General features: G+C 39.4%; 1 protein-coding gene and 1 pseudogene across 2 annotated transcripts; one reads left to right on the top strand and one right to left on the bottom strand.

The window, feature by feature from the left end:
* Positions 1-1,652: 1,652 nt before the first annotated feature.
* Positions 1,653-9,021, top strand: LOC143621243 (uncharacterized). Its single transcript, XM_077092737.1, has 10 exons — positions 1,653-2,619; positions 2,967-3,092; positions 3,166-3,344; positions 3,844-4,054; positions 6,149-6,988; positions 7,097-7,222; positions 7,454-7,629; positions 7,702-7,757; positions 8,062-8,307; positions 8,514-9,021. Exons 1-10 carry the CDS (start codon positions 1,815-1,817, stop codon positions 8,839-8,841), a joined length of 3,093 nt encoding a protein of 1,030 aa, XP_076948852.1. The 5' UTR covers positions 1,653-1,814; the 3' UTR covers positions 8,842-9,021.
* Positions 9,022-10,674: 1,653 nt separating this feature from the next.
* On the bottom strand, positions 10,675-25,912 carry LOC143621201 (cysteine-rich receptor-like protein kinase 8; annotated as a pseudogene). Its single transcript, XR_013151472.1, has 7 exons — positions 25,081-25,912; positions 23,857-24,002; positions 23,632-23,756; positions 12,165-12,375; positions 11,848-12,085; positions 11,467-11,614; positions 10,675-11,362 (listed from the first exon to the last, which is right to left on the bottom strand). The product of XR_013151472.1 is annotated as a cysteine-rich receptor-like protein kinase 8 (transcript).
* Between the last annotated feature and the right edge of the window lie 1,972 nt (positions 25,913-27,884).

The raw sequence follows: 27,884 nt of genomic DNA on the forward strand, positions 1-27,884 counted from the left end.
TAACTTAGATAGATGGTGTAAGTAGGATACTAGATAGTCGAAAAGTATGTGATTAGTATTACACATATTATTTGATTATAAAAGATTGAACTAAACCAAATTAAATGATAGGGATAATCTTTAGCTAACAAATGATGATGTAGAGTAAACTAGGCTCAATGATTTAAAAAATATAACCTAAAATGACTAACATATCATTATATAGATGTAACGAGTCCCGTCAAAAGTAGACAAACATCCAATTTAAGACCAACCGTGTTACCAGTTTAGTGTGAAAACTAAGGTGTGATTTCTTATACTTACCAAATGTAGAAATTTTTTTTTATTAAAATATATAAAGGAATCGTGTGGGGTGGTGATCCACTATACTTCTCTTTAATTAATAACATACGATATGACTATTATCACCATACGAATCTCACTCAGGCATCATATTCTTGTGTTTGCGTGAAGCGCCACTAGGTGGATTATGTCCTATGATATCAAACCTACCTAAGACTGAGAGCTTTTTAGGGGTTTAGCTAATGTTCATCGTTCTAGATAAAAAACATATACCAAGATGAAAAACATATAACAGTTTTCCAAATACAAATAAAATAACTGTTTTATGACTTTATCTTAGGAAACAAGTAGTTAGTTAGCCTTCGTACCGAACTTTCTTTGTTTCCAACATCTGATGACCTAAATCAAACAAATTTAAGGAAACTAATTAGTCAAAATAATACGCATAAAACTTTATTATAAGATATATATTATCTATGTCATCACTTTGTCTTTGTCTGTTTTCTTCATTTTCATAACTTCGTCCGATTCCAAAGACTTATTCATAAGATTGAGACCATCTTTAACCTTAATAAAACACTTAAATCACTTAGTCAATAATTAACACGAACGAATTTCCCATCTGGATTTTTATTTTGAAATCGAAATAATGTTCCGGGTTAACTATGAACAATGGGTAAACGTATGAGCTATATTATTAAAAATTTTCAATTTATTTACTTTCATGAAATTTGCGGAAACTTTGATAAGAGGCAAACCTATCAAAAAAATTAAAAAGGTAAAAAAAATGATAATGTAAATATAATACCAATTAATAACTTTAACCACTGATTGCTATAGGGTTAAACCAACACTTATTTTGCAATGATTTTACCCCTTTTATTTATCATTTTATTTACCATTTATGTAAAATAAAAAGCAAAGTGAGTTTTGTGAAGAAGAGTTCCTATTTATTGGATAGCAACTTTAATGTTAAAAGTAAAACATACATGTCGTTAAAAATGTATTTTACCTCTTATACTATAACACATACATGTTATGTTTTTACCCCATTTAACTTTTTAATAATTTTATTTTTCGTTATTTATTTGTGTTCGTTAGCTTAAAAAATAACTAGATATGTGGTTGTGGACTTGTGGTTATTTTATTTCCCAATGTTTTTATATAACCTTTATTAAAACAGAGTTGTATTCGAAATAAAGTATTTACTGCTATCATAAACTTACTTGTGTCGTTACCATATACCAACAACGTGACGAATCGACACAGTAACTTATAACTTTATTTTGATTAGTTCTGATTCATGTTTTATATACATTCTTCATACCATCCTAGCTACTAGTTTTTTATATCTATAAGGTATAAACTAAAGCAAAATGCATCTGTATTGACTTGATGAGGTCTAGTTAATTTTTTTCATTTTCAAAAGTTTGACCAACTCCATTGACCAAGTCATTTAATACCTATAATAATATATAACTTATTCAAAGTATCAAACCATAAATCAATCACTTGGTACACTATTAACCCAAATGGACTTCCTCATCTATTTTGTTCTAATCTTATTATGCATATTCAATCTTGCCACCAGCCAAGACGAATTCTGGGGCGGCGGCCGGTACTGCGGCGTGACCGGTAACTACACACAGAACTCCGAGTACCGAAAAAACCTGGATGATGTCCTATTCATGTTAACTGGGACAAATAACGGGTTCGGGTTCTACAACTCCACGTCAGGACAAGCCAACGCAGCTGCCCTGTGTCGTGGAGATGTAGAACCCGAAGACTGCCGTAGATGTGTAGACGACGCTACACGTCGGCTAAAACAAGATTGTCCAGTTCAAATAGAGGCTGCAGGATGGTATGAAACATGTTTCTTAAGGTACTCGAACCGGTCTATGGGTTCGATAAACAATCAGTTTGGTTTGTACATTACAAACACTCGAAATGCGTCTGATTCCATGTTTGCGACATGGAATCAGACGGTGCAAGATTTGTTGAGCGAGTTGTTACCCGTGGCTGAGGGTGGCGGGCAGCTCCGGAAGTATGCTTCCGGAAACTTAACGCCACCCGGGTTTTGGACCGTGTATGCAATTATGCAGTGTACACCGGATATATCCGCGATGGATTGCCGCGATTGCTTAAGTGTAGCCTTTGACATGGTTAGACCCTTGATTAGAAGAGTGGGTGGAAGAGTTTTCAGGCCTAATTGTGTTCTTCAGTATGAGAATTATTCGTTTTTCGGTCCGACTTGGCTTCCGGCCCCAACGCCATCTCCATCCCCTCCATCGTCTCCACTTCCAACGTCTCCATCGTCTCCGTCTTCGACATCTTCGGGCAAGTGTTTTTTTAGCTTCTTTTGTTCAGGGCCGGCCCAACCATTTTTATAAACCCAATAATTAAAGCTTAAAGTAAAGGGTCAACATTTATCACGCAATATCCATTTAATTAAAACCCGAAAGTAAAGTATTATTTTCTTTTAGAAAGGCTACTTTTTTATGTATATCATTCTGGTCAAATTATGTTGTGTTAACTGTATTAGTAATTAATAATTATTGTGGATCTTTGACATTGTTTTATATTTAAGGGCTCATTTTTTGGTATTCGGGCATTTAAAATCTCAAAGACCATTCTGCTTTTGATGATTGAACTCGTTAACTTTATTATTGTGTTAGATTACTAAACCGTCGTGTTTGCAGGTAAGACTAACATTGGAGTCATCGTTGGCCCGATCTTAGGAGTGGTAGGAATTATCATCGTTGTAGTTTTCCTTACTCTCCGACGACGGAAGAAAAGGAAGAATCAAACAGGTAAACTTAGAGTATCCTATAAGATGTTTTTTTAAAGAAAATTGAACATTTAGTACATGTTAAATTTGGATAGGTCCCTTGTTACCGGAGGTTCAAGTGGAGCTTAGTGACGGTTCAAGTAACGAGCGTGAAAGGGAAGATGACGACACGGGAGAGATGAATTCCTACAATCTAAGTACCATACAGACTGCTACCAACAATTTTTCACAGGAAAATAAGCTCGGAGAAGGCGGTTTTGGTCCCGTTTACAAAGTAACAAACAATTTTTATAGTTATCAAAATATATGCTTATCAATTTTACATCAAATAACTATCATCATCATCATCATCGTACTCAGTATATCCCACCAATAGCAAAGCTATGGTAGGGTCTGAGGAGGGTAAGATGTAGGCAGCCTTACCTCTACCCCATAGGGATAGAGAGGCTGCTTCCGGTGAGACCCCCGGCTCGATAGTAGTTTTGCATCAAGCCTTGGACATAAGGCACATAGCACTCAATCATCGGGACACCGGCTGATCGGTGCATGTACCCTTATCTTTCAGCTATCAACGCCACTACATGATGCCTGATTAACCGTCCGTCACTTTTAACGTTATTTTCACGAGATTAGTAAAATAACGTCAAAATTAGTGCAATTTCACTTTTGCCCACCCGAGGGTTCACACATATATACATCATATGTGCGCACCGCAAGCAGGGCTATTACATCAAATAACTATAATGTATTTATTTTTTGAACTATTTTTATAGGGTATACTACAAGATGGAAAAGAAATAGCTGTGAAACGGTTATCTAAGAACTCGGGGCAAGGTCTTGTAGAGTTTAAGACCGAAGTAAACTTAATTATAAAGCTTCAACACAAGAATTTAGTTCGGCTTTTGGGTTATTGTGTAAAAGGGTCCGAACGAATTCTCATCTATGAGTTTATGGCTAACAACAGTCTCAACAACTTCCTCTTTGGTTAGTTTTTGTTTTAAAAAAGTCATTATGTATGTTTAGCCTTAGCTTAGGTAATCTTTGATGAGTGAACCGACTAAGTTTTTATCGTAACAGATGCTAACAAGTGTAAAGAACTAGACTGGGCTAAGCGTTCCAATATTGTGATTGGAATTGCAAAGGGACTTCGATACCTCCACGAAGACTCACGTTTTAAAATTGTTCATCGGGACATGAAGGCGAGTAACATTCTCTTGGATAACGAGATGAATGCAAAGATTTCAGATTTCGGTACTGCTAGAATTTTCGGAGGCAATCAAATGGAAGCTGCTACCAATCGAATTGTTGGAACTTAGTAAGTTCTCAAATTTTACTAATTCTAACTTACTAAGTAATAATCATTAAAACGAAAGGGTCAATATGACAGTATCAAGGTGTTTGTATATATAGAACAATATTTGATAATTTATGTGGTATATTTCGTATTATTACAACATATTTTTCATTTTTTAAAATACTTACTATTGATGATTAATCTTTATTGTGACAGTGGATACATGGCACCCGAGTATGCAATGGAAGGACTATTTTCGACAAAATCAGACGTATACAGTTTTGGTGTATTGTTGTTGGAAATAGTTACCGGACAACGAAATAATCGTTTCCTTTACCAAAATCAACCCCAAAACCTCCTCTCAACGGTAAGAAATCCATCTTTTCTTCACTCCTATAAATCCTACGACATATGATGAGTATAGTGAGTTTTATAAACTTGCACGTATTTGATTATTAAAGGCGTGGCGCTTATGGAATGACAACAAAGGAGAACAACTGATAGATAACCGTCTAATCCAGAAATTTGCAATTGACGAAGCTCTAAGATGGATCAATATTGCGTTATTATGTGTCCAAGAAGATCCCCAAGACCGCCCAACTATGTCAACGGTTGTTTTCATGCTAGAAGGTCAATGGTCCGCTAAACTTCCTCGACCATCAGAACCACCATTGTCATTTGCTAGATTTGAATCCGTTTCTGAAAAAACTAAGACAACTAGCGACCTAAGTGTAAATCCCTCTGTAACAAGTTCTACTACGGCTTCTAGGTAGCTAGTTGGAGATTGTGACTAGAACAGAAGACCGTATTTCGTTTCCTTAGTGTATACATTGCTGATTGACTTATTCTGACTTTTTGGTTGTTCATTGTATTAAATATTTAAATTATTTGGTAATACAAAGTTTTGGTTGCTGAAATTTTGATTGTGTATACATTAGTAGCTCTTGCTCTTTGTCTTGGTCTTTGATTGCTGATTTTTATTGCAACTATCTACATTTATTATCCATCACGTAATACTTCCTACAAACTCGAGTTCAACTTATTCTTTACCGATAACTAGAGAGTCAAGAGAGGTCTCTCCTTGTATGTTCGTGAAATTATGTTCGTTTGTTAAGTTCGTTTGATTATATGAAAAGAGTCGAGGTTGTCACCTTAATATCGTGTGTATATTCGTTTGTTTGTTCGTTTGATCTGATTGTTTGATCCGTCTGGGCCAAGATAGAGGAAATTGTACTTGGCCTTTCTACAAAGTTAGTACACTCTATCCTACAACTATATAAGGGAAATCTCTAAAAATGGGCTAACTTGAAATCAAGCATAAATTTTCACAACACACATTTCGTTCTAGAAAATATTTACAACCTATGATGAATCTTGATTCTGATAGCGGATACATGGCACCTGAGTATGCAATGGAAGGACTATTCTCCACAAAATCAGATGTACGTCTACAGTTTTGGTGTCTTGTTAGAAATCGTTTCCGGACAACGAAATAATCGTTTCTTTTACCAAGATCAGCCCCAAAACCTCTTATCAACAGTAAGAAATCTGTCTTTAAATCATAGTGCGTATATTGCGTATGTAGATTTTTTTTTAAATTTAGACGTATTTGATTATCAACACAATCTCTATAATATTTTGTATTCGAATTTCATTATCAAACCCATGTTAACGCGTGAAAAACAAAAAAAATGTAATAGTTTTTGTAATTGTTACACTAGTTACAATGTTTATTGTTTTATGTCGTTGTTTGATTATGCTAATTAATGATTATATATAATTAGATCAACAAGAAACAAGAGCACATATCCTAGATGACGAAGTTGTCACTAATTTTTATATCTTCACATCAGTTATGAATCAAGGATCAATAGAAATGAATTTACACATCTGGTTCTTGTTTCTTTTATTAATCTTATTATACATACTTAATATCGCAACCGCGGAAAGTGATTTCTGGGGGCCGTACTGCGGTGACACTGGTACTTACGAACATAACTCTCCTTACAATCAAGACCTTGACAACGTACTCTACACCATCACTAGAACAAATAACGTTTTCGGGTTTTACAATTCGACGTCTGGACAAGCTAATGCAGCTGCCCTTTGCCGCAGAGACATTGAGCCAGAAAGCTGCAGAAGATGTGTAGATGATGCCATTCGCAAGTTAATAAACCAGTGTGGTAATACAACCGAGGCTGCAGGATGGTATGATTTTTGTTTTCTAAAGTACTCAAACAGGTCATTAAATTACCTATCATATGATGGTAGTCCTGCCTACGGCTACAATTCGTATCTTATTGAAAATTCTAGCTACGATCAATGGAACCAGACGGTGGTGATGTTGCTTGACGCACTGCGTCTTGAAGCAGCGAATGGTGGGACGCTCCGTAAATATGCTTCAGGCAACATGACTGTACCAGGAATATTGTGGACTATATATGCATACATGCAGTGTACACCTGATTTGTCTGCGACTGAATGTGACGATTGTTTGGCTAGAGTTACTGCATTTAGTCGATTATTCGACAGAAGTTTGGGAGTAGGAGTTTACAATCCTAGTTGTATTCTGCGATACGAGAATTATAGTTGCGTCAATTCGACATGGTATCCGGATCCACCAGGCGAGTGGTTTTACACTACTTTTAATTGATTCTTAAACTCTTTCTGATCAAACCATATTGGCATCGATCGCCTATTTTAATTTGGACACTTAACTGTCACGTTTACAGGACGAATTACAAACAAAAGTAGCATAAGAGTACTCATGATCGGTGGTCCAATTTTAGCATCTGTTATGGTGATTGCAGTAGTGATCTTTATTTATCAACGACGACATAAAAAACAGAAGTATCAAGGTAATAACATAACCGATCGAGCTCGCTTGTACTTCTTATAAAAAGCTGTTAACATAGTTTGGTATCTACACACTGGTATCTTGAAAAATAGTAGTTAACCGATCGAGATGTTAGAAAGTTTTTACAACATATAAGTACCGTTAAACTAGTTATGATTTATGCAATAACCATGGATTCAAGTATCCCGAAAATGATAATGATCTTTGTGACCAATGATTTAATTTGATATAGGTCAATTGCTGCCCAAGCAACATACAAAATTAAACAACGATTCACCTGACCATGATAGGGAAGATGACGACACCGGAGATATAAATTTCTTCGATTTAAGTACGATACAAGTTGCCACCAATAACTTTTCCGTCGAAAATAAACTTGGAGAAGGTGGTTTTGGTCCTGTCTACAAAGTAATTATTAAACAAGTAGTTTTAGAATCCTTAATTAATCATCTTTTCACTTCAACCTAATTTTTTTTATAGGGTCAACTTCTAGATGGAAAACGAATAGCAGTGAAACGGCTATCTAGCAACTCTAGGCAAGGTCTGAAAGAGTTTAAGACAGAAGTACATCTGATAATAAAATTGCAACACAAGAATCTAGTTCGGCTTTTGGGTTATTGCATAAAAGGAAACGAATGAATTTTGATTTACGAGTTTATGGCTAACAACAGTCTTGAAACCTTCCTGTTTGGTTCGTCTCTATTCTCTCATCACAAGAGATCTAGAACTTCTTTTTACGACAAACTTCTCGCCACAGAAACCCCAATTCTTAATAGGGATTTTGTACAATTAAGTTAATCAATAGATTATTTTTTGATTGTTATATCTTTAACATTTTAGTGTAACAGATCCTAAAAAGTGCAAGGAACTCGACTGGGCTAAGCGCTCGAACATCGTAAGTGGAATCGCTAAGGGACTTCGATACTTACATGAAGACTCGCGCCTCAAAATAGTTCACAGGGATATGAAAGCCAGCAACATTCTTTTGGACAGTGAGATGAACTCAAAAATATCAGATTTTGGCACTGCTAGAATTTTTGGGTGCAATCAAATGGAAGCTAACACCAATAGGATCGTTGGAACTTAGTAATCCAATCTAATACTTCATATTTTAGTTTTTTTTTAATAAATTATATATTAAGGGTGTTTGGGATTGATTACTCTTACAAACTTTTCTTATTAAAAATTAATTCATTCTAGAACAGACAAGCAAACACACTTTTTTCAATCAAACATATTAGTATGTTGGTACATCTACTTTAAAAATTTAATAAATAGTTATATATATTCAGTCCCAAACTAATTACCACCTCCGATAATCTGCAATGTTTTAATATATATTTTTTCTCTTTCGGAAAGGCCTATATCCTTTTTGTTACTGATAATGTACCATATTGCCACAGTGGATACATGGCACCCGAATATGCAATGGAGGGATTATTCTCAACAAAATCAGATGTTTATAGTTTTGGCGTGGTATTGTTAGAAGTCGTTTCTGGACAACGAAACAACAGATTCTGTTTAGACGATGAGCCTCAAAACTTCCTCTCCACAGTAAGCAATTTACCTTCACTATCTATATTCGATAAAATCTTTGGTTATATTAGGGTTTATATTTAGAAATATGAACAATCTTTTAACGTATTCAATTATTGAAGGCATGGCGCTTATGGAAAGAAAACAAAGGAGAACAGCTAATAGATCGTTCACTAGTTCAAAATGATGCTATTGACGAAGCTCTTAGATGGATCAATATCGCTTTATTATGTGTTCAGGAAGACCCACAAGATCGTCCAACCATGTCAACCGTTATTTTTATGCTGGAAAGCCACTGGTCCACACAACTTCCCATACCATCGGAGCCCCCAATGTCGTTCGCTAGATTTATGTCTGGCTTTGAGCCCCCACTGTCATATGCTAGATTTGCGGCTGTCTTCCAAGAAACTACGACAACTAGTGACTGAGCCGCACGGCCTTCAAATTATCTAGCAAGTTCAGATGTTGCTTCTTGCTTGTAATTAGTAGTTACGGCAGGTTAATCGAACCACTTACAAGAGTTCCATATTTTCTTGAACTTGAATGTAATACAAATGAAAACTGGCTGAATAATCCGGGTCAGGCTTTCTGTTTACAACTGATAAATATATGATCACCAAACTTGAGTTTCACAATTATGTGAATATTCCAGTTTAACTCATGTATTAATGTGGGCCTTATTGGAGACATAATTCAAACTTCATATGCCACTTGTATTTTTAGTCTTTTGAAAATGGGTGATCCATTTAGTTTGACTAGTAGATGTGGCGGTGACTAGGAGAACGACCCAGATGGTTGTGGTGATGTGACGAAAAAGGATGGATCAGACTTTTGCAATTGACGACGCTCTTAGATGGACTAATATCGCATTATTATGTGTCCAAGAAGATCCTCAAGACCGCCCAACCATGTCAACAGTTGTTTTCATGCTTGAAGGCCAATGGTCCACTAATCTTCCCGCACCATCTGAACCGCCATTGTCATTTGCTAGATTTGCATTCGCTTCAGAACAAATTACTAAGACAGCCAGTGACCTGAGTTCTAATCGCCCTATAACAACTTCTACTACAGCTTCCATGTAGCTAGTTAAAAGTCGTCACAGGAGCATCATAATTCGCGTTGTTCTAATGTATGATTTCGAAGATTCTTGTCTATATCGCTTTCGATTTTTATGTTTACTATGTCAATTTGTAAATGTTAAGTTAAAATTTTGTATAACCTTATTTTAAGACGTAGTCAAAACATAACATTATTTTCCTATGAAAAAGAGTGTCTTAATTAGTTTGGGGCCTGTTAATAAGACACCCTGCTTCAAATTCATACACCCTCTATACGAATCGTATAGCTTATACGAGTCGTATAGATATCCGTACACTGACAACAACCAGCTTTTTGAAAAAGGTGTTTGACCAAATTATTCTACGAGTTGTATGGACTATACGAGACATTGTTGGTATCCATACGAGTAGTATAGCCTATACTACTCGTATAATCCTCATACACCCTCTTTACGACTAATATAGCCTATACGAGTCGTTTTGGATCACCACACACCCTTCTCAGCTTTTCACGGCTTTTTAGATAATGTTTGACTAGGTTCAGAAATCATTGTGAACTTACATACAACCTTCATAACTTAAAAATTGATAGTCATGGAAGAATTGATGGTCCTTAATGCTAGGCCAATTTCAAGCTTCAATTTCAGAAGAAAATCAAGTACATTTCATCGCATTTGATTATATTTTTCTAAGAATTAAAATAAATTTTAGTCAATCATACAAGTCATACAACAAAGTAGAAAGAGTTACAAACATATATACCAACAATAATTACATGTTAAATATAATTACAGATTCATTCTTTTTATATATGGAACAAACTGTTTTAGTTATATTTATAACAAAAAAAGAAAAAAAAAACTATTGTTACGAGAAAAGAAAATAGTCAATTCATGTCACATTCTCTTTTACCAACTTTAATTCGATAATAATTGTGTAGTGTGGAAAGAGTTGTCGATTGAAACTGGCCGATTAACAGAAGCCTTACGTTTTAAACATGCTAGGACCACCCCTAACATGTTCTTGCATATAACCTGTTTGCCGTATGGTGGCCCCTAATTTTTTTTATAATATTCAATATTTGTCAATAAATATGGAATGTGAAAGAGAATTAGTAACATGAACTAATTAATTATTGCCGTACGGAAGCCTTTCTTTTCCATAACATTCGTTAAAAGGTAAAAACGATTTAAAACTTTTATTACATAAACAAATGTGAACAATCATCGAGGAGCCATATCAGTATTCGAAAGGTCATTCACTGAGGCCAACGGTGATTCAGATGTTTTACTACCCTCCGAAGTATCGACATTATCAACACTGTCGTGGATGAAAAATGCAGGCTCTAGTGGTACTTGGAGAGCGATGGTGGAACTGCCGAGCATTAGAATGACTTGAGACATGGTTGGTCTGTCTACAACATTTTTTTGGACACATAATAATGATATGTGAATACTTCTAATGATGTCGTTTAATGAACTTGATCCTCCCAGCAATACGGGATCAATTATGTTTGATAGTGTTCCATCTCGCCAATTTCTCCATACCTAGAAGAGATCAATATATTTGGTATGATATCATGTTAGTTTGCATAAAATAAATAAAACACACAATATTTTGGTTTTAAGTTTGAAATATATGTGGCACTTACATAGGTGAGAAGGTATACTCCATCCTCATGCTGGAAACTTTGGTTGTTTTGACCTATTATAACTTCTAACACCAACACACCAAAGCTAAAGACATCTAACTTAACTGAGAATTGGCCATGCATAACATACTCAGGTGCCATATAGCCACTGTAAGTTGCATTGAGGGAATAGAGTTGGAACGTGATGACAAGTAGGAGTACGATAAGATGATAACCTATGAACTAGCATTTGATAATGTTTCATTAGCTTAATTGTAAGATAGTTAAGGGTGAAAATCGTGTGGCTAAAACCATCTTCGGCCCTATGATCAGTTTGTGACAAAAATTGTCACAAGTTATTGAAAATATATAATAATTTAGGGTTGAGGGTTGTCTACTTACTAGGTTCCGACAACCCTCCCTGTATTGGCTTGTGTTTGATCAGCGTTAAACAATCTTGCCATTCCAAAATCTGTGATTTTGGCGTTCATCTCATCATCTAACAAAATGTTACTAGCTTTAAGATCACGATGAATGACTCTTAGGCGTGAGTCTTCGTGAAGATAGAGTAGTCCCCGAGCAACACCTTCTATTATGTTGAATCTCGTATCCCAATCGAGAATTTCTCTCTTGGTGGGATCTGCAAATTCACACGCTGAAAACACTCAAATTGGACTTCATAACCAAATTTATTTGTGGGTTTAGAAGAACATCATTACCGAATAAAAACTTATCCAGACTTGAATTTGACAAAAAATCGTATATGAGGAGTCTTTCCTTTTCTTCTACGCAGAAACCAAGCAACCCAACTAAATTGCGATGGTGAAGCTTTGCGACCAACATAACCTCGTTCTTGAATTGTTGTTCACCTTGTCCAGAATCCCTTGATAACCTCTTCACAGCTATTAGTCTTCCATCTTCAAGTTCCCCCTTGTATTATCATACATTGATGTAACATTAGGCTCTATTTGTCCGATCTTATTGTCTTCACTAAAATCATTTTTCTTACCTTATGTAACATCCCGAAATTTCCAAAATAATATTGTATTACTTAATAATAGAGGGAAAGTTTACTCGGGTTAGCGGGAAATAAATAAATAGAGTAGGAGTTGGTATGGGTCGGGCTAGTGTTGGGTAATGGATATGGGTTATGGACTTGGGTTATGAAAGAAGGAAGGAGAGTCCATGGGCTTAAGCCCATGATCCCTAAATATAAATACCATTAATCACCATTTAATCCCCATTCTCACATATTCCATACACCACCAAAACACACACAACACCATCTTATAACCCGAACCAAGATCCGAAGGCGAAAACCCGAGCTTGTTAGTGCTGGAACGTCGTGACGGACCAAAACAACATCAAGACTTAACAGGGTTCGTAGTTCGACTCGTTCAAGGTACGTTTATAGTTAGAAATCGTTCGTATAGGTTCGGTTTGATTTGGGAAATCATAGATCTGTGTTAGTTTGTTATAAACGAACCTAAAACAACAAATATTACTGGAATTGATTAGCATTTGATAGGTTAATTGTTAACCTAAAAGAACCCGTAACCTATATGCCTAAATCGCACCCCTTAAACATCGATGTTAGGCCGATTGGATGGTTGGGGTTTGTAGGCGCTGGTCAGACGATTACGTGGGTACCTAAATCGAGTTATTTGATTAAGAAACGAAGATGATTAAGGACGAACAGTAGCTGCAGCCAACAACTTCGCCTGCAAGCTAAGTTCGCCTGATGAACTTCGCCTGCAAGCTAAGTTCGCCTGATGACAACTTCGCCTAAAAGCTAAGTTCGCCTGATGACAACTTCGCCTAAAAGCTAAGTTCGCCTGATGACAACTTCGCCTAAAAGCTAAGTTCGCCTGATCACAACTTCGCCTAAAAGCTAAGTTCGCCTAAGGGTTAACTTCGCCTAAAGCTAAGTTCGCTTAAGGGTTAACTTCGCCTAAAGCTAAGTTCGCCTAAGGTTTAACTTCGCCTAAAGCTAAGTTCGCCTAAGGTTTAACTTCGCCTAAAGTCAAGTTCGATTAGAAAATAAATTAAAAACGATAAGTAAAAGTAAGCTAATACTAGGCCACCAGATTAAATCAGGCGAGTATTGATACGTGTAACTTATTCAGTCAGCCGAGCTCAGTTAAAGAAGGGATTTACAACTATCGGAGGAAGAAGCAGAGTTCAGGTGAGTTTCTAGCCCCATTTTCTTGTTATGTTTTCGGGGCTGTGTGCATACTCGATGTGAAGTGTGAATACACTTACCTTAAGTGGTAAGTGTATGCTATAGATGTTATACGAGGTAGCTATTATATAATACTTGTTGGTGCGTGAACGATCTTCGGATATTGCACGCATCGCCAAGGACAGTGATTGCCAAGTGGTTATTAGTGTGTATGTATGCTATGTTGTGACTTGCTTATTATGTAAATGATATGAAGCATGTTGTAGATAAGTAGAGGTAGAGCGTGTTAGAAGTGGCAAGGGTGTAGTAAGAGTGATAGTGGCATGACGATAGTACGTGGTAGGGTAAGCCTATACGTGACTACGTCATTAAAGTGGAAAAGTGGCATAACGTTAAACGTTATTAAAGTGGCTAAGTGGCAAAGTGGCATAACGTTATACGTTATTAAAGTGGCAAAGTGGTAAGGTGGTAGGTGTAAATAAGAGGCTAAGTGGTAAGGTAAGCAGGTTAGATAGTGGACTACGTGTCTTCGGATACGTATATGATGCATGTAGTGGTTGTATGATAAGTTGCTTGATTAACTAGAACTCACTCAGCGTAGCTGACTTTTAGTATGCACGCAGGTGAGTAGGAGGAGGCATCTCGCTTGAGGAGACACGTGGCACTGAATAAGAGTGTCACACCCGGCCCTGAACGGCGGAAACAGCCGGGCGCGCGCGAGTGGGGATTGATACTTAAGCACGGGCCATTGCAAACATTCAAGATAAGATTTTCATTGCGCATGAAACGTTTAATACAAATACATTACATTGTTTAAAAATTACATAAAAACATCCAAGTATGAAAAACTGTTGAAGATTTCCACGCCATATCCCCTTGCGCGGCGAGAACAACCACGCGCATCGAAGGGATAGAACTAAAATCTTCCAAAAAGCTAGTTTTAGATGTTCAGCGTGTGGTGCTCTAAGTGTGACTCCATGCGCTACCTAGTTATCTCCTGAAAGACACGTAAAACATTTGAATCAGTATAAACTGAGTGAGTTCACAAGTTTTAGTAACTTGATAAATCGAATCGCGTCATAATTTGATAAAAATCATTCTGAAACATAATTCTGATAGCATTATTAAAACACATGCTTGGTAAATCATAGTCTTATCAACATATTCTGATAAAATCGTTCCGCGTGTTACGCGCGAACATTTCTGGGAACTGTGCTCGTCTGTGTAAGTGGCGCTGCCACTACGAGCGAAATAAGTAATACCGTCCCGCGGGTTGCGCGTGGACATTTCTAAAAAGCCGTGCTCGTCTGTGTAAGTGGCGCTGCCACTACGAGCGAAATAATACTGTAATACCGTCCCGCGGGTTACGCGCGGACGTTGTGCCGGAAAACAAGGCGCTCATCTGCGTAAGAGGAGCGACCTCTACGAGCGGGCTCAATCCCATAGTACTGCCCCATGACCCTACTAGGCACTCGTCTGTGTAAGAGGTGCGACCCCTACGAGTGGGCGGATCAAACCAGCAGTCCCTACCCTTAGAGTTCCAATGGTAAAGTGATCACTTACTCGAGTTCTGGCGCACATACATCGTAAATCATAGATAACCGTTTGCATTGCTCATCATGAAACATAATTTAAACTCATAATCGCTTGCATAGCTTGTAAGTATACCATGATAAAACATTATTTAAGTACGTGTCCCTCGCCCCGAAAACAGTTTAAAAATAGTGAAAACAGTGAAAATAGGGGCTGTGAGACTCACCTGTGGTTCTTGTTAAGGGATTAATCGAGATTCGGGTTTTCTTGGTGTTGGCCTTTGAATTGAAGGTCTAGAATACGATTAAATAACAAGAAGTATATATATTAAGATCAAGAAATAGGAGAATATAAGGGTTGGAAAGTAGATCTCAAGGTTATAATCTTGGCTTACCTAGCAACAGGATCGGAAATGAAAACAATGGATGCTTGGGAGATGATTAGTGCAAGTTTGCAGTTCTTAAGAGAGAAGTTTGAAGTGTGTTTGGGTGATAATTTAGGTTACATATTTATAGGCAAACTCGAGGGAACACAATCCCTTGCTTTAGGGGATTGTAATCTTTTCATATCTAGGTGTAATGATGATAAAGTATGGAAATTATTATTGTTTATTTAAAAGTGGAGTAGTGGACAAAAGATTTTGATTTGATTTGGTCAGGACGTGCAGGTCTGTGGTTGGTGGGAGTAGGGTGGCTGACAGTTGACTTTTCATGTTACAGTATGCTTTTTCAGGTACTTTTGTCAGTGTACAGTAAAAAGTGGAAAATCTCTGAAACACGCTACTGTTTCCTTTTGGGCGGGAGTAATCTCCTTACATCTGGAGAATAGACTAAGTGTTCTGCGCGTATCACTTTGTGCGCATAGCTTTCTGCGTGAAGGACATTTCTTTGCTGCGGGTAGGTGCGTAACCTTCTCGCAGTTAGGGACATTGAGTTTCATTTGTAAATTCTCCAGGTGGTCTTGGTATTTCAACATAGTGATCAGTCATGTTGAAGTCAATTCCATCTTGGAGCTTCAGACAAACTAGCTCTCAATGTTCCCGCCATGCGGGGAGGTTAGTTCCCTTCCGCACGCGCATAAACGATTTAGGATGCACCCGCCTTAGCATCATGCGGGATGGTCAACCCATTAGACAACATAACGTTAAGTTACATGAAAACATAAAGCCAAAACATTCGCGCATGGCGCATATAACATATGCCCACGCTGGTTCTAACATAGCGCGCTCGCGCAGGGCGAACATAACAATTGCCCGCGCTGATTCTAACATAGCGCGCATAATATTTACAATCACCTAATTATTAGGTTGATTACTTAGTTTATAGGATTGGGAAATTACCGGGTGTCACATTTTCCCCCTGTTAAGTGAATTTCGTCCCGAAATTTAGGAGACGTTGCTGGCAGAAGCCATGCTCTGAAAGAGGTGTGGGTATTTCATGCGCATCTGGTCTTCTCTTTCCCAAGTGAATTCAGGCTCACGCCTCGAGTTCCATTGAACCTTTACTAACTTGATTCTGCTTCTGCGTAACTTTTGTTCTTTCCAATCGGTTACTGCTATAGGTTCTTCTACGAAGTGCAGTTGTTTGTCGATGTGAATCTCTTCCAACGGCAAAATCAACGTTTCGTCAGATAAGCACTTTTTGAGGTTGGATATATGGAACGTATCATGAACTCCACCGAGTTCGGCGGGTAAACGGAGTTTATAAGCAACCGGACCGATCCTCTCCAGGATCTCAAATGGTCCAATGTAGCGCGGATTCAACTTTCCTCGCTTGCCGAAACGGGGGACTCCTTTCCATGGAGAGACTTTCAAAAGTACTCTATCCCCTACTTGAAACTCCAACGGTTTCCTTCGCACATCTGCGTAGCTCTTCTGTCTGTCGCGCGCTGTCTTAAGGCGATCCCGTATCTGAAAAATCTTGTCTGTTGTTTCTTGGATCAATTCTGGACCAGTCATGTGCTGTTCACCCACTTCAGCCCAGCACAGTGGGGATCTACACTTGCGCCCATACAAAGCTTCAAACGGCGCAGCCTTGAGGCTTGTGTGATAACTGTTGTTGTAAGAAAATTCGACCAATGGGAGATGAGCATCCCAGCTACCTCCGAAATCGATTGCGCACGCGCGCAGCATATCTTCCAATGTCTGGATTGTTCGCTCGCTTTGTCCATCCGTTTGGGGATGATATGCCGTACTCATGTCAAGACGAGTACCTAAAGCCCCTTGTAACGATCTCCAAAATCTTGAGGTGAACCGACTATCTCTATCAGAAATGATGGACACCGGGACTCCATGTTTTGAAACTACTTCTCGAATATACAATCGGGCTAACTTTTCCATCTTATCGGTTTCCTTGATCGGCAGGAAGTGCGCTGACTTAGTTAGCCGATCCACAATAACCCAGATCGTGTCATAACCCCCAGGTGTCCTTGGCAGTTTGGTGATGAAGTCCATAGAGATTTGTTCCCACTTCCACATGGGAATTTCTGGCTGTTGAAGCAACCCTGATGGTTTCTGGTATTCAGCCTTTACCTTCGAACACGTCAGGCACTTACTGACATATGTCGCGATGGCGCCTTTAAGATTGGGCCACCAATACAGCGCTTTAACATCTTGGTACATCTTGTCTGCGCCAGGATGTACGGAATACCGCGTCTTGTGAGCTTCGTTTAATACTTGCTCGCGCAATCCTCCCTTGAGAGGGACCCATATGCGGTTAGCAAAATATCGAGTGTCGTTCTCTTTGAGCTCCAAATCCTTAATCATACCCCCAAGGGATTCGTTTTTAACAAACTCTGGTTTCAAGGCTTCTTGCTGAGCGTCTCGGATGCGGGTAGAGAGATCTGCGCGAATGGTCAACCTTAGGGCCTTGACTCGTAGCGTTTTTATTCGCTCATTCCTACTTAGCGCGTCTGCTACCACATTCGCCTTTCCAGGGTGATACTTTATTTCACAATCATAATCATTCAACAGTTCCACCCATCTTCGTTGCCTCATGTTTAAATCCTTTTGATCGAATATATGTTGAAGGCTCTTGTGATCCGTAAAGATTATACACTTTGTACCATAGAGGTAATGGCGCCAAATTTTTAGCGCGAAGACAACCGCTCCAAGTTCCAGATCATGCGTTGTGTAGTTCTTGAGTTGGCGCGAGGCATATGCTATGACTTTGTCTCGCTGTATAAGGACACATCCGAGTCCCTGATGTGAAGCGTCGCAGTAAACGACGATGTCATCCGTCCCCTCGGGCAGAGACAAAATTGGCGCACTACATAACTTCTGTTTTAACATTTGAAATGCCGCTTCCTGATTTTCGCCCCAAACAAACTTCTTGTCTTTCTGAGTTAGCGCGGTCAGTGGTAGAGCTATCTTGGAGAAGTTCTCAATGAAGCGTCGATAGTAGCCAGCTAGTCCTAGGAATTGCCTCACCTCAGTTGGGGTTTTTGGCGCTTCCCAGTTTTCGATGGCCTTGACTTTGGAAGGATCAACGTGTATTCCTTTCTCGTTTATGACGTGACCGAGAAAGTGAACTTCTCTAAGCCAAAATTCGCACTTGGAAAACTTCGCATACAACTTTTCTTTCCTCAACAATTCCAAAATCAATCTCAGGTGTTGCTCATGCTCGGCCTTGGTCCGAGAGTAAATCAGAATATCATCTATAAATACAATTACAAACTTGTCCAAGTATGGTTTGCACACGCGGTTCATCAGATCCATGAACACAGCCGGCGCATTAGTTAGCCCGAAAGGCATCACTAAGAACTCATAATGGCCGTATCTAGTTCGGAAGGCTGTTTTCGGCACATCTTCCTCATGGACCCTAAGTTGGTGGTATCCTGACCGTAGATCTATCTTCGAATAATAACTGGATCCCTGTAACTGGTCAAATAAGTCGTCAATCCTCGGTAAGGGGTACCGATTCTTGACTGTCAGCTTGTTCAGCTCCCTATAGTCAATACACATCCGGAAGGAACCATCCTTCTTCTTAACAAACAGTACTGGAGCTCCCCAAGGTGAAAAGCTTGGGCGTATGAAACCCTTATCCAATAGTTCCTGTAACTGATTGGATAGCTCTTGCATCTCAGATGGAGCTAATCGATAAGGCGCTCGAGCTACTGGCGCAGCTCCTGGGACTAAATTAATATGAAATTCGACTTGTCGCGGCGGCGGTAATCCGGGCAAATCTTCAGGAAAAACTTCTGGAAATTCGCGCACTACTGGTAAGTCTTCAATTCTTCGCTCATCTCCTTTCTTCTCTACTACATGCGCCAGGAAGGCGTAGCACCCTTTCCTTAGGCACTTGCGCGCCTTTAGGCACGAAATCAGTTTCGTCGCAACTCCCCTTCTTTCCCCTTGAATTACCAAGGTTTCTCCGTTCAACAGTGGGATCCGAACCTGCTTCTCATGGCAAATAACTTCCGCGTGGTTCTCGACTAACCAATCCATACCTACCACAATGTCAAAACTTCCCAAGTCTATTGGCAACAAGTTAATATTGAACCCGTGACCTCCCATGACTATAACACATTGTTCAGTTCTTTCGTTCGCGCATAACTGCCTACCATTGGCTAGTTCTATAGTATAAGGCGTGTCTAGCCTACTGGTTGCTAAGCCTAGGGGTTTTTAAACTCAGCGGATATAAAACTTAGGTTAGCGCCAGTATCAAATAAAACAGATGCAAAATGGCCGTTAAGCAAAAACGTACCGGTTACCACATTCGGCTCTTCTTTAGCTTCGCCCGCGCCGATCACAAAAGCTCTCCCGCGAGCTTGGTTTCCCTTTTGCGGGCAATCCCGACTAAAATGCCCTAGCTTTCCGCATGCGTAGCAGTTGTCACTGGCTCCAGCTTCTTTAGCACGGCAATTCACCGTCTTGTGCCCTGGCCTGTTACATTTGGCGCACGAGACGCTCGCGCATTCACCCTCGTGGTGAAACTTGCATTTGTTGCACCATGGGTAAGGCCCGCTGTATCCTTTCCTTGATGGCTCTGCGGCTTGGATCGCGTAAACCTTTGCGCTCTCCTGCTTCTTGAACGGTGGCTGCTTGGAGTCGGACCCTCGGTGGTGAGAGTTCCATTTCCTCTTGGAGTCAGAGGTTCGCTGCTCGCTTCCGCGCGTAGTCAACATACCCGCACGGACCGTATCCCTTGTAAGGGTGATGGCCCGCGCTACCGCCTCATCAAAGGTTGGAGGCGCTGCGGCGTTGAGCGGAACCCTAACAACAGGAGGTAACCCAAAAATATACCTCTCGATCTTCTTTTCCTCCGTGTTTGCCATGTCTGGCACCAACTGGCAAAGCTCGTTGAACCGGTTGTTGTAGGCGTCGATATCCGTTCCTACCATGGTGTGGTTCCAGAATTCCTGCTGCAGACTCTGGATTTCTGCGCGAGAGCAGAACTTTCTCATCATCATTTCCTTCAGTTCTTCCCAGGTCTTGTGAAGAGCAACTTCTCGCCCCAAAGTCTTCACTTGAAGCTTCCACCAAGACGAAGCTGCTTCTTGGAACATGCAGGTCGCGTAAAGGACCTTCTGGTTCTCACTACATCTGCTAATGGAGAGAACTGTCTCCATCTTGTCAATCCAGTTGTAGAGCCCAATGGCCCCTTCGGTACCCTTGAATGGCCAAGGCCTACAGGCCATAAATGTCTTATAGGAGCATCCTTTGTCCAAGGCTCCTGATTCGGGTTCTGGGGTCTCGTTCTGACGACCCTGACTTGATTCGGCCTTGCTGGCCTCATGTGTCGCGATCGCCTGCGCGATTATTTCCGCGAGTTCCTCGGGTGTCATGGTGATTCCCTTGGCTCTAGTTGGAGGCATTCTCGCTTTAAAAGAGAACGAAAATATATTAAACTTAGCGCATGTACTCTGAGCACATAATGTTCTTTATCTTTATTCACTAGACATTGTGTGACCCGTGTTCCTAAGTGTGTGTATAGTTTCTTTTGAAAATATTTTCTTTGAAAAATATTTCATGCGATTCCCCAACGGTTATAGTCTAAGTTAAAACTTCTTTTCCTAGTTCGCTATAACCAGTGCTCTGATACCAATCTGTCACACCCGGCCCTGAACGGCGGAAACAGCCGGGCGCGCGCGAGTGGGGATTGATACTTAAGCACGGGCCATTGCAAACATTCAAGATAAGATTTTCATTGCGCATGAAACGTTTAATACAAATACATTACATTGTTTAAAAATTACATAAAAACATCCAAGTATGAAAAACTGTTGAAGATTTCCACGCCATATCCCCTTGCGCGGCGAGAACAACCACGCGCATCGAAGGGATAGAACTAAAATCTTCCAAAAAGCTAGTTTTAGATGTTCAGCGTGTGGTGCTCTAAGTGTGACTCCATGCGCTACCTAGTTATCTCCTGAAAGACACGTAAAACATTTGAATCAGTATAAACTGAGTGAGTTCACAAGTTTTAGTAACTTGATAAATCGAATCGCGTCATAATTTGATAAAAATCATTCTGAAACATTATTCTGATAGCATTATTAAAACACATGCTTGGTAAATCATAGTCTTATCAACATATTCTGATAAAATCGTTCCGCGTGTTACGCGCGAACATTTCTGGGAACTGTGCTCGTCTGTGTAAGTGGCGCTGCCACTACGAGCGAAATAAGTAATACCGTCCCGCGGGTTGCGCGTGGACATTTCTAAAAAGCCGTGCTCGTCTGTGTAAGTGGCGCTGCCACTACGAGCGAAATAATACTGTAATACCGTCCCGCGGGTTACGCGCGGACGTTGTGCCGGAAAACAAGGCGCTCATCTGCGTAAGAGGAGCGACCTCTACGAGCGGGCTCAATCCCATAGTACTGCCCCATGACCCTACTAGGCACTCGTCTGTGTAAGAGGTGCGACCCCTACGAGTGGGCGGATCAAACCAGCAGTCCCTACCCTTAGAGTTCCAATGGTAAAGTGATCACTTACTCGAGTTCTGGCGCACATACATCGTAAATCATAGATAACCGTTTGCATTGATCATCATGAAACATAATTTAAACTCATAATCGCTTGCATAGCTTGTAAGTATACCATGATAAAACATTATTTAAGTACGTGTCCCTCGCCCCGAAAACAGTTTAAAAATAGTGAAAACAGTGAAAATAGGGGCTGTGAGACTCACCTGTGGTTCTTGTTAAGGGATTAATCGAGATTCGGGTTTTCTTGGTGTTGGCCTTTGAATTGAAGGTCTAGAATACGATTAAATAACAAGAAGTATATATATTAAGATCAAGAAATAGGAGAATATAAGGGTTGGAAAGTAGATCTCAAGGTTATAATCTTGGCTTACCTAGCAACAGGATCGGAAATGAAAACAATGGATGCTTGGGAGATGATTAGTGCAAGTTTGCAGTTCTTAAGAGAGAAGTTTGAAGTGTGTTTGGGTGATAATTTAGGTTACATATTTATAGGCAAACTCGAGGGAACACAATCCCTTGCTTTAGGGGATTGTAATCTTTTCATATCTAGGTGTAATGATGATAAAGTATGGAAATTATTATTGTTTATTTAAAAGTGGAGTAGTGGATAAAAGATTTTGATTTGATTTGGTCAGGACGTGCAGGTCTGTGGTTGGTGGGAGTAGGGTGGCTGACAGTTGACTTTTCATGTTACAGTATGCTTTTTCAGGTACTTTTGTCAGTGTACAGTAAAAAGTGGAAAATCTCTGAAACACGCTACTGTTTCCTTTTGGGCGGGAGTAATCTCCTTACATCTGGAGAATAGACTAAGTGTTCTGCGCGTATCACTTTGTGCGCATAGCTTTCTGCGTGAAGGACATTTCTTTGCTGCGGGTAGGTGCGTAACCTTCTCGCAGTTAGGGACATTGAGTTTCATTTGTAAATTCTCCAGGTGGTCTTGGTATTTCAACATAGTGATCAGTCATGTTGAAGTCAATTCCATCTTGGAGCTTCAGACAAACTAGCTCTCAATGTTCCCGCCATGCGGGGAGGTTAGTTCCCTTCCGCACGCGCATAAACGATTTAGGATGCACCCGCCTTAGCATCATGCGGGATGGTCAACCCATTAGACAACATAACGTTAAGTTACATGAAAACATAAAGCCAAAACATTCGCGCATGGCGCATATAACATATGCCCACGCTGGTTCTAACATAGCGCGCTCGCGCAGGGCGAACATAACAATTGCCCGCGCTGATTCTAACATAGCGCGCATAATATTTACAATCACCTAATTATTAGGTTGATTACTTAGTTTATAGGATTGGGAAATTACCGGGTGTCACAAAGAGGCTGGCATCGGAAGACTCAAGATGTTTAAGTTTAATGTTTCGTTTATTTTGAAAGGCAAAATGATGTTTTAAGACAAGACGTGTTTTGATATGAAATGTTTTAAGAAAGTTTTTATATTCCGCGAAAGTTTTAATGAACTCTGATTTGTAAGAACTGTGTTTATGAGTAAATCCGACGCGAAAGTAGGGCTACCGGGTTCGGGGCCTTACGCCTTATAAACCGATCCAAATCCACCGTGTCCGATCTTATTGTCTTCACTAAAATCATTTGTTGCCTCCAATACTCTATCCAAACTGTACTCCAAAAATTCCAGAATGCTAATGTCCGTAGTTTTACCTAGGGGATAGGGAGGGGTGGATGACAATATAAATTTGTACTCCAATATAAGTTTTACCTAGATGTTTTGGATTAATGTTAACGGAAATTGAAAGTCTACCTTCTAAACTCTTTTCAAGCAGTTTCTTCTTCCTTAATATTGCGAAGTTGCAAAGAGATACGACAATTATCACACATGCAGCAATCGTCATTACGATAGATGTTACTATTCGAGACATGCAGCAATCGTCATTACGATAGATGTTACTATTCGAGTTAGGTTTTTATTATTTCTTGCACGCACCACTGTCACGGTCACACAAATTGTTAGATGAATTTGTGTAAAATTTAAATGGTCCACTTAAAATTTAAATGTAACTAATACAAATTGTTTTTTTTTACTTATGAGAGTTTTTTTTAAAAAAAAGGTAAAGGTGTCGAAATATTAGTATATTTTCTCTTTTTTACAATAAAATAATTAAAATGAAATTTTTATAAAAGGTTTTCTCGTATTAAGGCAATGTGTTAGTGAAATGGTGGGGTGGGCACTAAGCCCCGCCACGTAGGCTATCTGGTGCAAAACATTGCCACACACCGGGTGCGGCGCAACCGTTAGGATCTTCGTGGGCATGAGGCGAAGTTGTTTCATTTTTTTACTTTTTAATTATTAATTGGTAATATAAACTAGTCATTTATCTACCACCCCACCACTACATTTTACATTTCATCACGTCATAATACATGATTTTAAGTGTGAAATGTGATACCGTCCCATATACTCCACACATGATGCCTATGTGGCGTCACATTTTGGGTTTGGTTGATGTGGCAAGGAAGCAAACTTGATGTGGCAAGGAAACATCATTGTGGTGCCACGTCCAAGGAAACAAAATCCATGGTTGCAAACATGCTTCAAACTTGCATAGTGGGTCCCTCCCCTCTTATACACACACATACTATATATACATATACATATGCATACATATTTAATATTTTAAATAAAGTTTGTGGAGGTTTGTTCTTGTGGAAGAAAGTTGAGGTTTTTAAAAAAAGTTTGGAATCTGATGTGACGATAATGTATCGGTTTGTATGAGTTTGTTGTTGTGAATGTTCTAACATGACATTTGGCCTACGCCATAAATCAATATATGGTCTTTAACAATGTATTTTTATGCATGATGATGATGTTGAGCGCAAATTTTTCATTTTGATGCTCCTTAGTAAGCAGGATATGATAATTAGTTAATGACTAAAGTCCTAACCTGAACTCTTTATGACCTGATATGATCCACTCGTTTTGCAAGGCTTAGTATGTATAGATTATTATTTAAAATGAAAATATTGCGTACCAGGCACAGATGGAGGCGGAGGTGGAGGACGAACCGCCACATCGTTATAAAACCGAAAAGTTTCAAACCTTAAATTGCACAAAGGGAGAAGCACCCTCATCCCAGTACTCCCGAAATATTTCGCGAGTTGACTAACCGCATCACCCAAGCATTCGGTACACTGTTGGTTCGTTAGATCTGGAGTACACTGCACAAGCGCATACGTCGCTGGGGGATCAGATGATCGTGTCATTGTGCCGGTAGCGTACTTGAGCAGACTGGCACCAGCCGCTTCATCTGTCAGGTTTGCCAACAGCTTCCGCAAATCCTGATTGAACCCAGCAGGGTCCGAAGCGTTAAGCAGACTCGCATGCGGTATAATATTCTTTACAGCAGTTTTCCCCAAAATATATTATCCGAATACTTGACCATACAATTATCATAATATATAGCAGCATCTTTCTGATTGGGACAATCCTGCCTCAATCTCACAGTAGCATTATTCAAACAATCAACACATGAACTCGTGTTGGTGTCACCCCGGCAAAGGGCGATAGCATAGGCTGTATCGGGGGTTCGGCCAGAAGACGTGTTAAAGAAACCATACCCGGAGTTGGTTGTGGGAAGAATGCGGAGTGCTTGATCGAGATTTGTTTGGAAACTACTGTTTGTAGTGTAATTGAGATAGGAGTTATCACATAGTTTATCTACGTATGGATCAGTTTGGGCTAATATTATGGGAAAGTTTATCAAATATATGAATATAAGTGAGAGTAACAAAAATGGTTTCCATGTTACTGTTGACATGATTGGTCAGCCACTATTGATTCAACAATGGTAGTGGTGAGTGTAGTGATTAATTCCTCATGAACCTTATATAAAGGAAACCAAGTCACGATTCACTAACAATTAACGAGTCAAGGACACGTTATAGTGACACTATTTCAAACAAAGTCTTTGTGGAAAATTTAGCACAAATGCATAATCATTGATTTGTTATCTTTGATTTGTTAAACAAATATAGTATAACTAATCTAACGTACTTCTTGCGCTTAGGCCTCGTTTGCTTCTACGTTTCGTCCTTCTTCGACCTTGGTTACATTTCCTCGTCTTTCAGTTCGGATTTACAATCCTTGCCCATGTGTCCCAATTCTTCACAATTGTAGCACTTACTGAGACAACGTTTATTTAGGTATTTTTCTTTGCTTTCACCCGACAATCCTTTTTTTTTCCCTGGAGCCTTCGGTTTATTCCAATTTGATTGACGATTTCAAGCAAACTTTTGATTTGATGGTTTACCAAACCAAGATCCCCCCTTCGTCTTCTCGACAAACAAGGTGTCAAGGTCTCGTCTTCTTTCATGGTCGCCTGTACAAAATACCCCTGTACAGTTCGGTGTGTTATTGCCACGTGTTAAATTCATATGGCTTCCTACACTTCTCACAAAAGTTGTGGTATGCATTATTTTAAATAATATATATAAATCAGAGCTTTGGTGTCACAAGGACTACATTTGATCACTTGGCGGCACCGTATTGGTTAACACATTGTTATTAGTTACGCTTCGTAATTAATGTAACAAAACCCGACCGAATTCCAATTTTATTTTTGTTTTATCTTAGTATTGGTACCATCACGAACGTGACGGAATTCGACCGAATTCGCGTAGACTCACAACGCTTTGTTTTAGTTCCAATAGCGTAACGAACGTTATGAAAACTAACCGAATTTTGATTTTGTTTTAGTTATTTTATCATAAAGTACAAACCATCAGAAGTTGCATAGACTTACCACCGGTATCGACAACGCTCGGGTTTTATTAATGCTCGAGTTTTACCAATCGATGCCACCCCATTGGCCACCTCATTTTTTATAATTGTTTTGTTTTATTTTTGGTTTTAGTTCCGGTACAATAAAGCACGTAGCTGAAACCAACCAAATTCGCGTCGACTTGTCATCTCAACGCTTGGGACCGACAATGTCTGGGGTTTACAGACATAACGGCCGGGTAAAACATTAGTTTATCAATAGATTTGGATTGGGAAAGAGAAGTGACAACTAATTCTTGACTAGGAAACCAAGTGCGCGTCCTTGACTCATAATAGTTGTGGATTGGGGTCCTTGTGGAAAATAATGAGTAGACTTTTGGTAACTAACCAAACCGTATCGAACACGGTGATTAAATGTAATTAGTTTACAAATTATAGTTTTGATTTTAAGTTGTCGATTAATGATTATTTACAATTTGTTAATTTATACACACAGGTCATGTGATTACTATAGTATTTATATAAATTGTTACATGTATACTCACATCATAGGGTGAACCAAGCTCAAAGAGCATGCTTAAGGCAAAAAAGTATGGCTTTCTTCGGCAAGCAAACATGACGAACATGCATCGGGTTAATAAAGAAGCGAGGTTGTGATATATACAGTGTTAGGCATATGATTGTTGACATCAACCTTTCGAATATCCCAGTTCCATGAAACTAACAATGGAGAGAACTAGTTGTTGGACCCATTTGTAAGATGTTTATATATCCTAATAAGCCAGATGTTTCACCTAGTGTTGTTCAAAAAGACCATGGCTCATAGCTCGCTCGATAAAGGCTCGAATAAAGCCAGCTAAAACAACTTAAACGAGGCAACTCGTCTCGTTGGCTCACTGCTAGGCTTGTTTAACTTCGAGTTCGAGCTCAGCCGAGTTGCCTCATTTAAGTTTGAGCTTGAGCTTGAGCTCGAGCCCATGTTAGCTCGACTTGACTTGACTCGTTTACATTTCACCGCATGTTCACTACATGTTGGCCTCAAGTGCTGGGGA

This window comes from Bidens hawaiensis, unplaced genomic scaffold (assembly GCF_021521415.1).
Source record: "Bidens hawaiensis isolate Kalapana, Puna unplaced genomic scaffold, B.hawaiensis_p1.1 tig00002772_1, whole genome shotgun sequence".
Lineage (NCBI taxonomy): Eukaryota > Viridiplantae > Streptophyta > Magnoliopsida > Asterales > Asteraceae > Bidens > Bidens hawaiensis.

What these genes read in the sequence shown, in the direction of transcription:
- LOC143621243 (XM_077092737.1), top strand. Translation starts at nt 1,815, where the DNA reads ATGGACTTCCTCATCTATTTTGTTCTAATCTTATTATGCATATTCAAT. An exon ending in TAAAAAACAGAAGTATCAAG is followed by an intron (nt 7,223 to 7,453) that starts GTAATAACATAA and finishes AATTTGATATAG; the next exon opens with GTCAATTGCTGCCCAAGCAA. An exon ending in CGGCTATCTAGCAACTCTAG is followed by an intron (nt 7,758 to 8,061) that starts GCAAGGTCTGAA and finishes TTAACATTTTAG; the next exon opens with TGTAACAGATCCTAAAAAGT.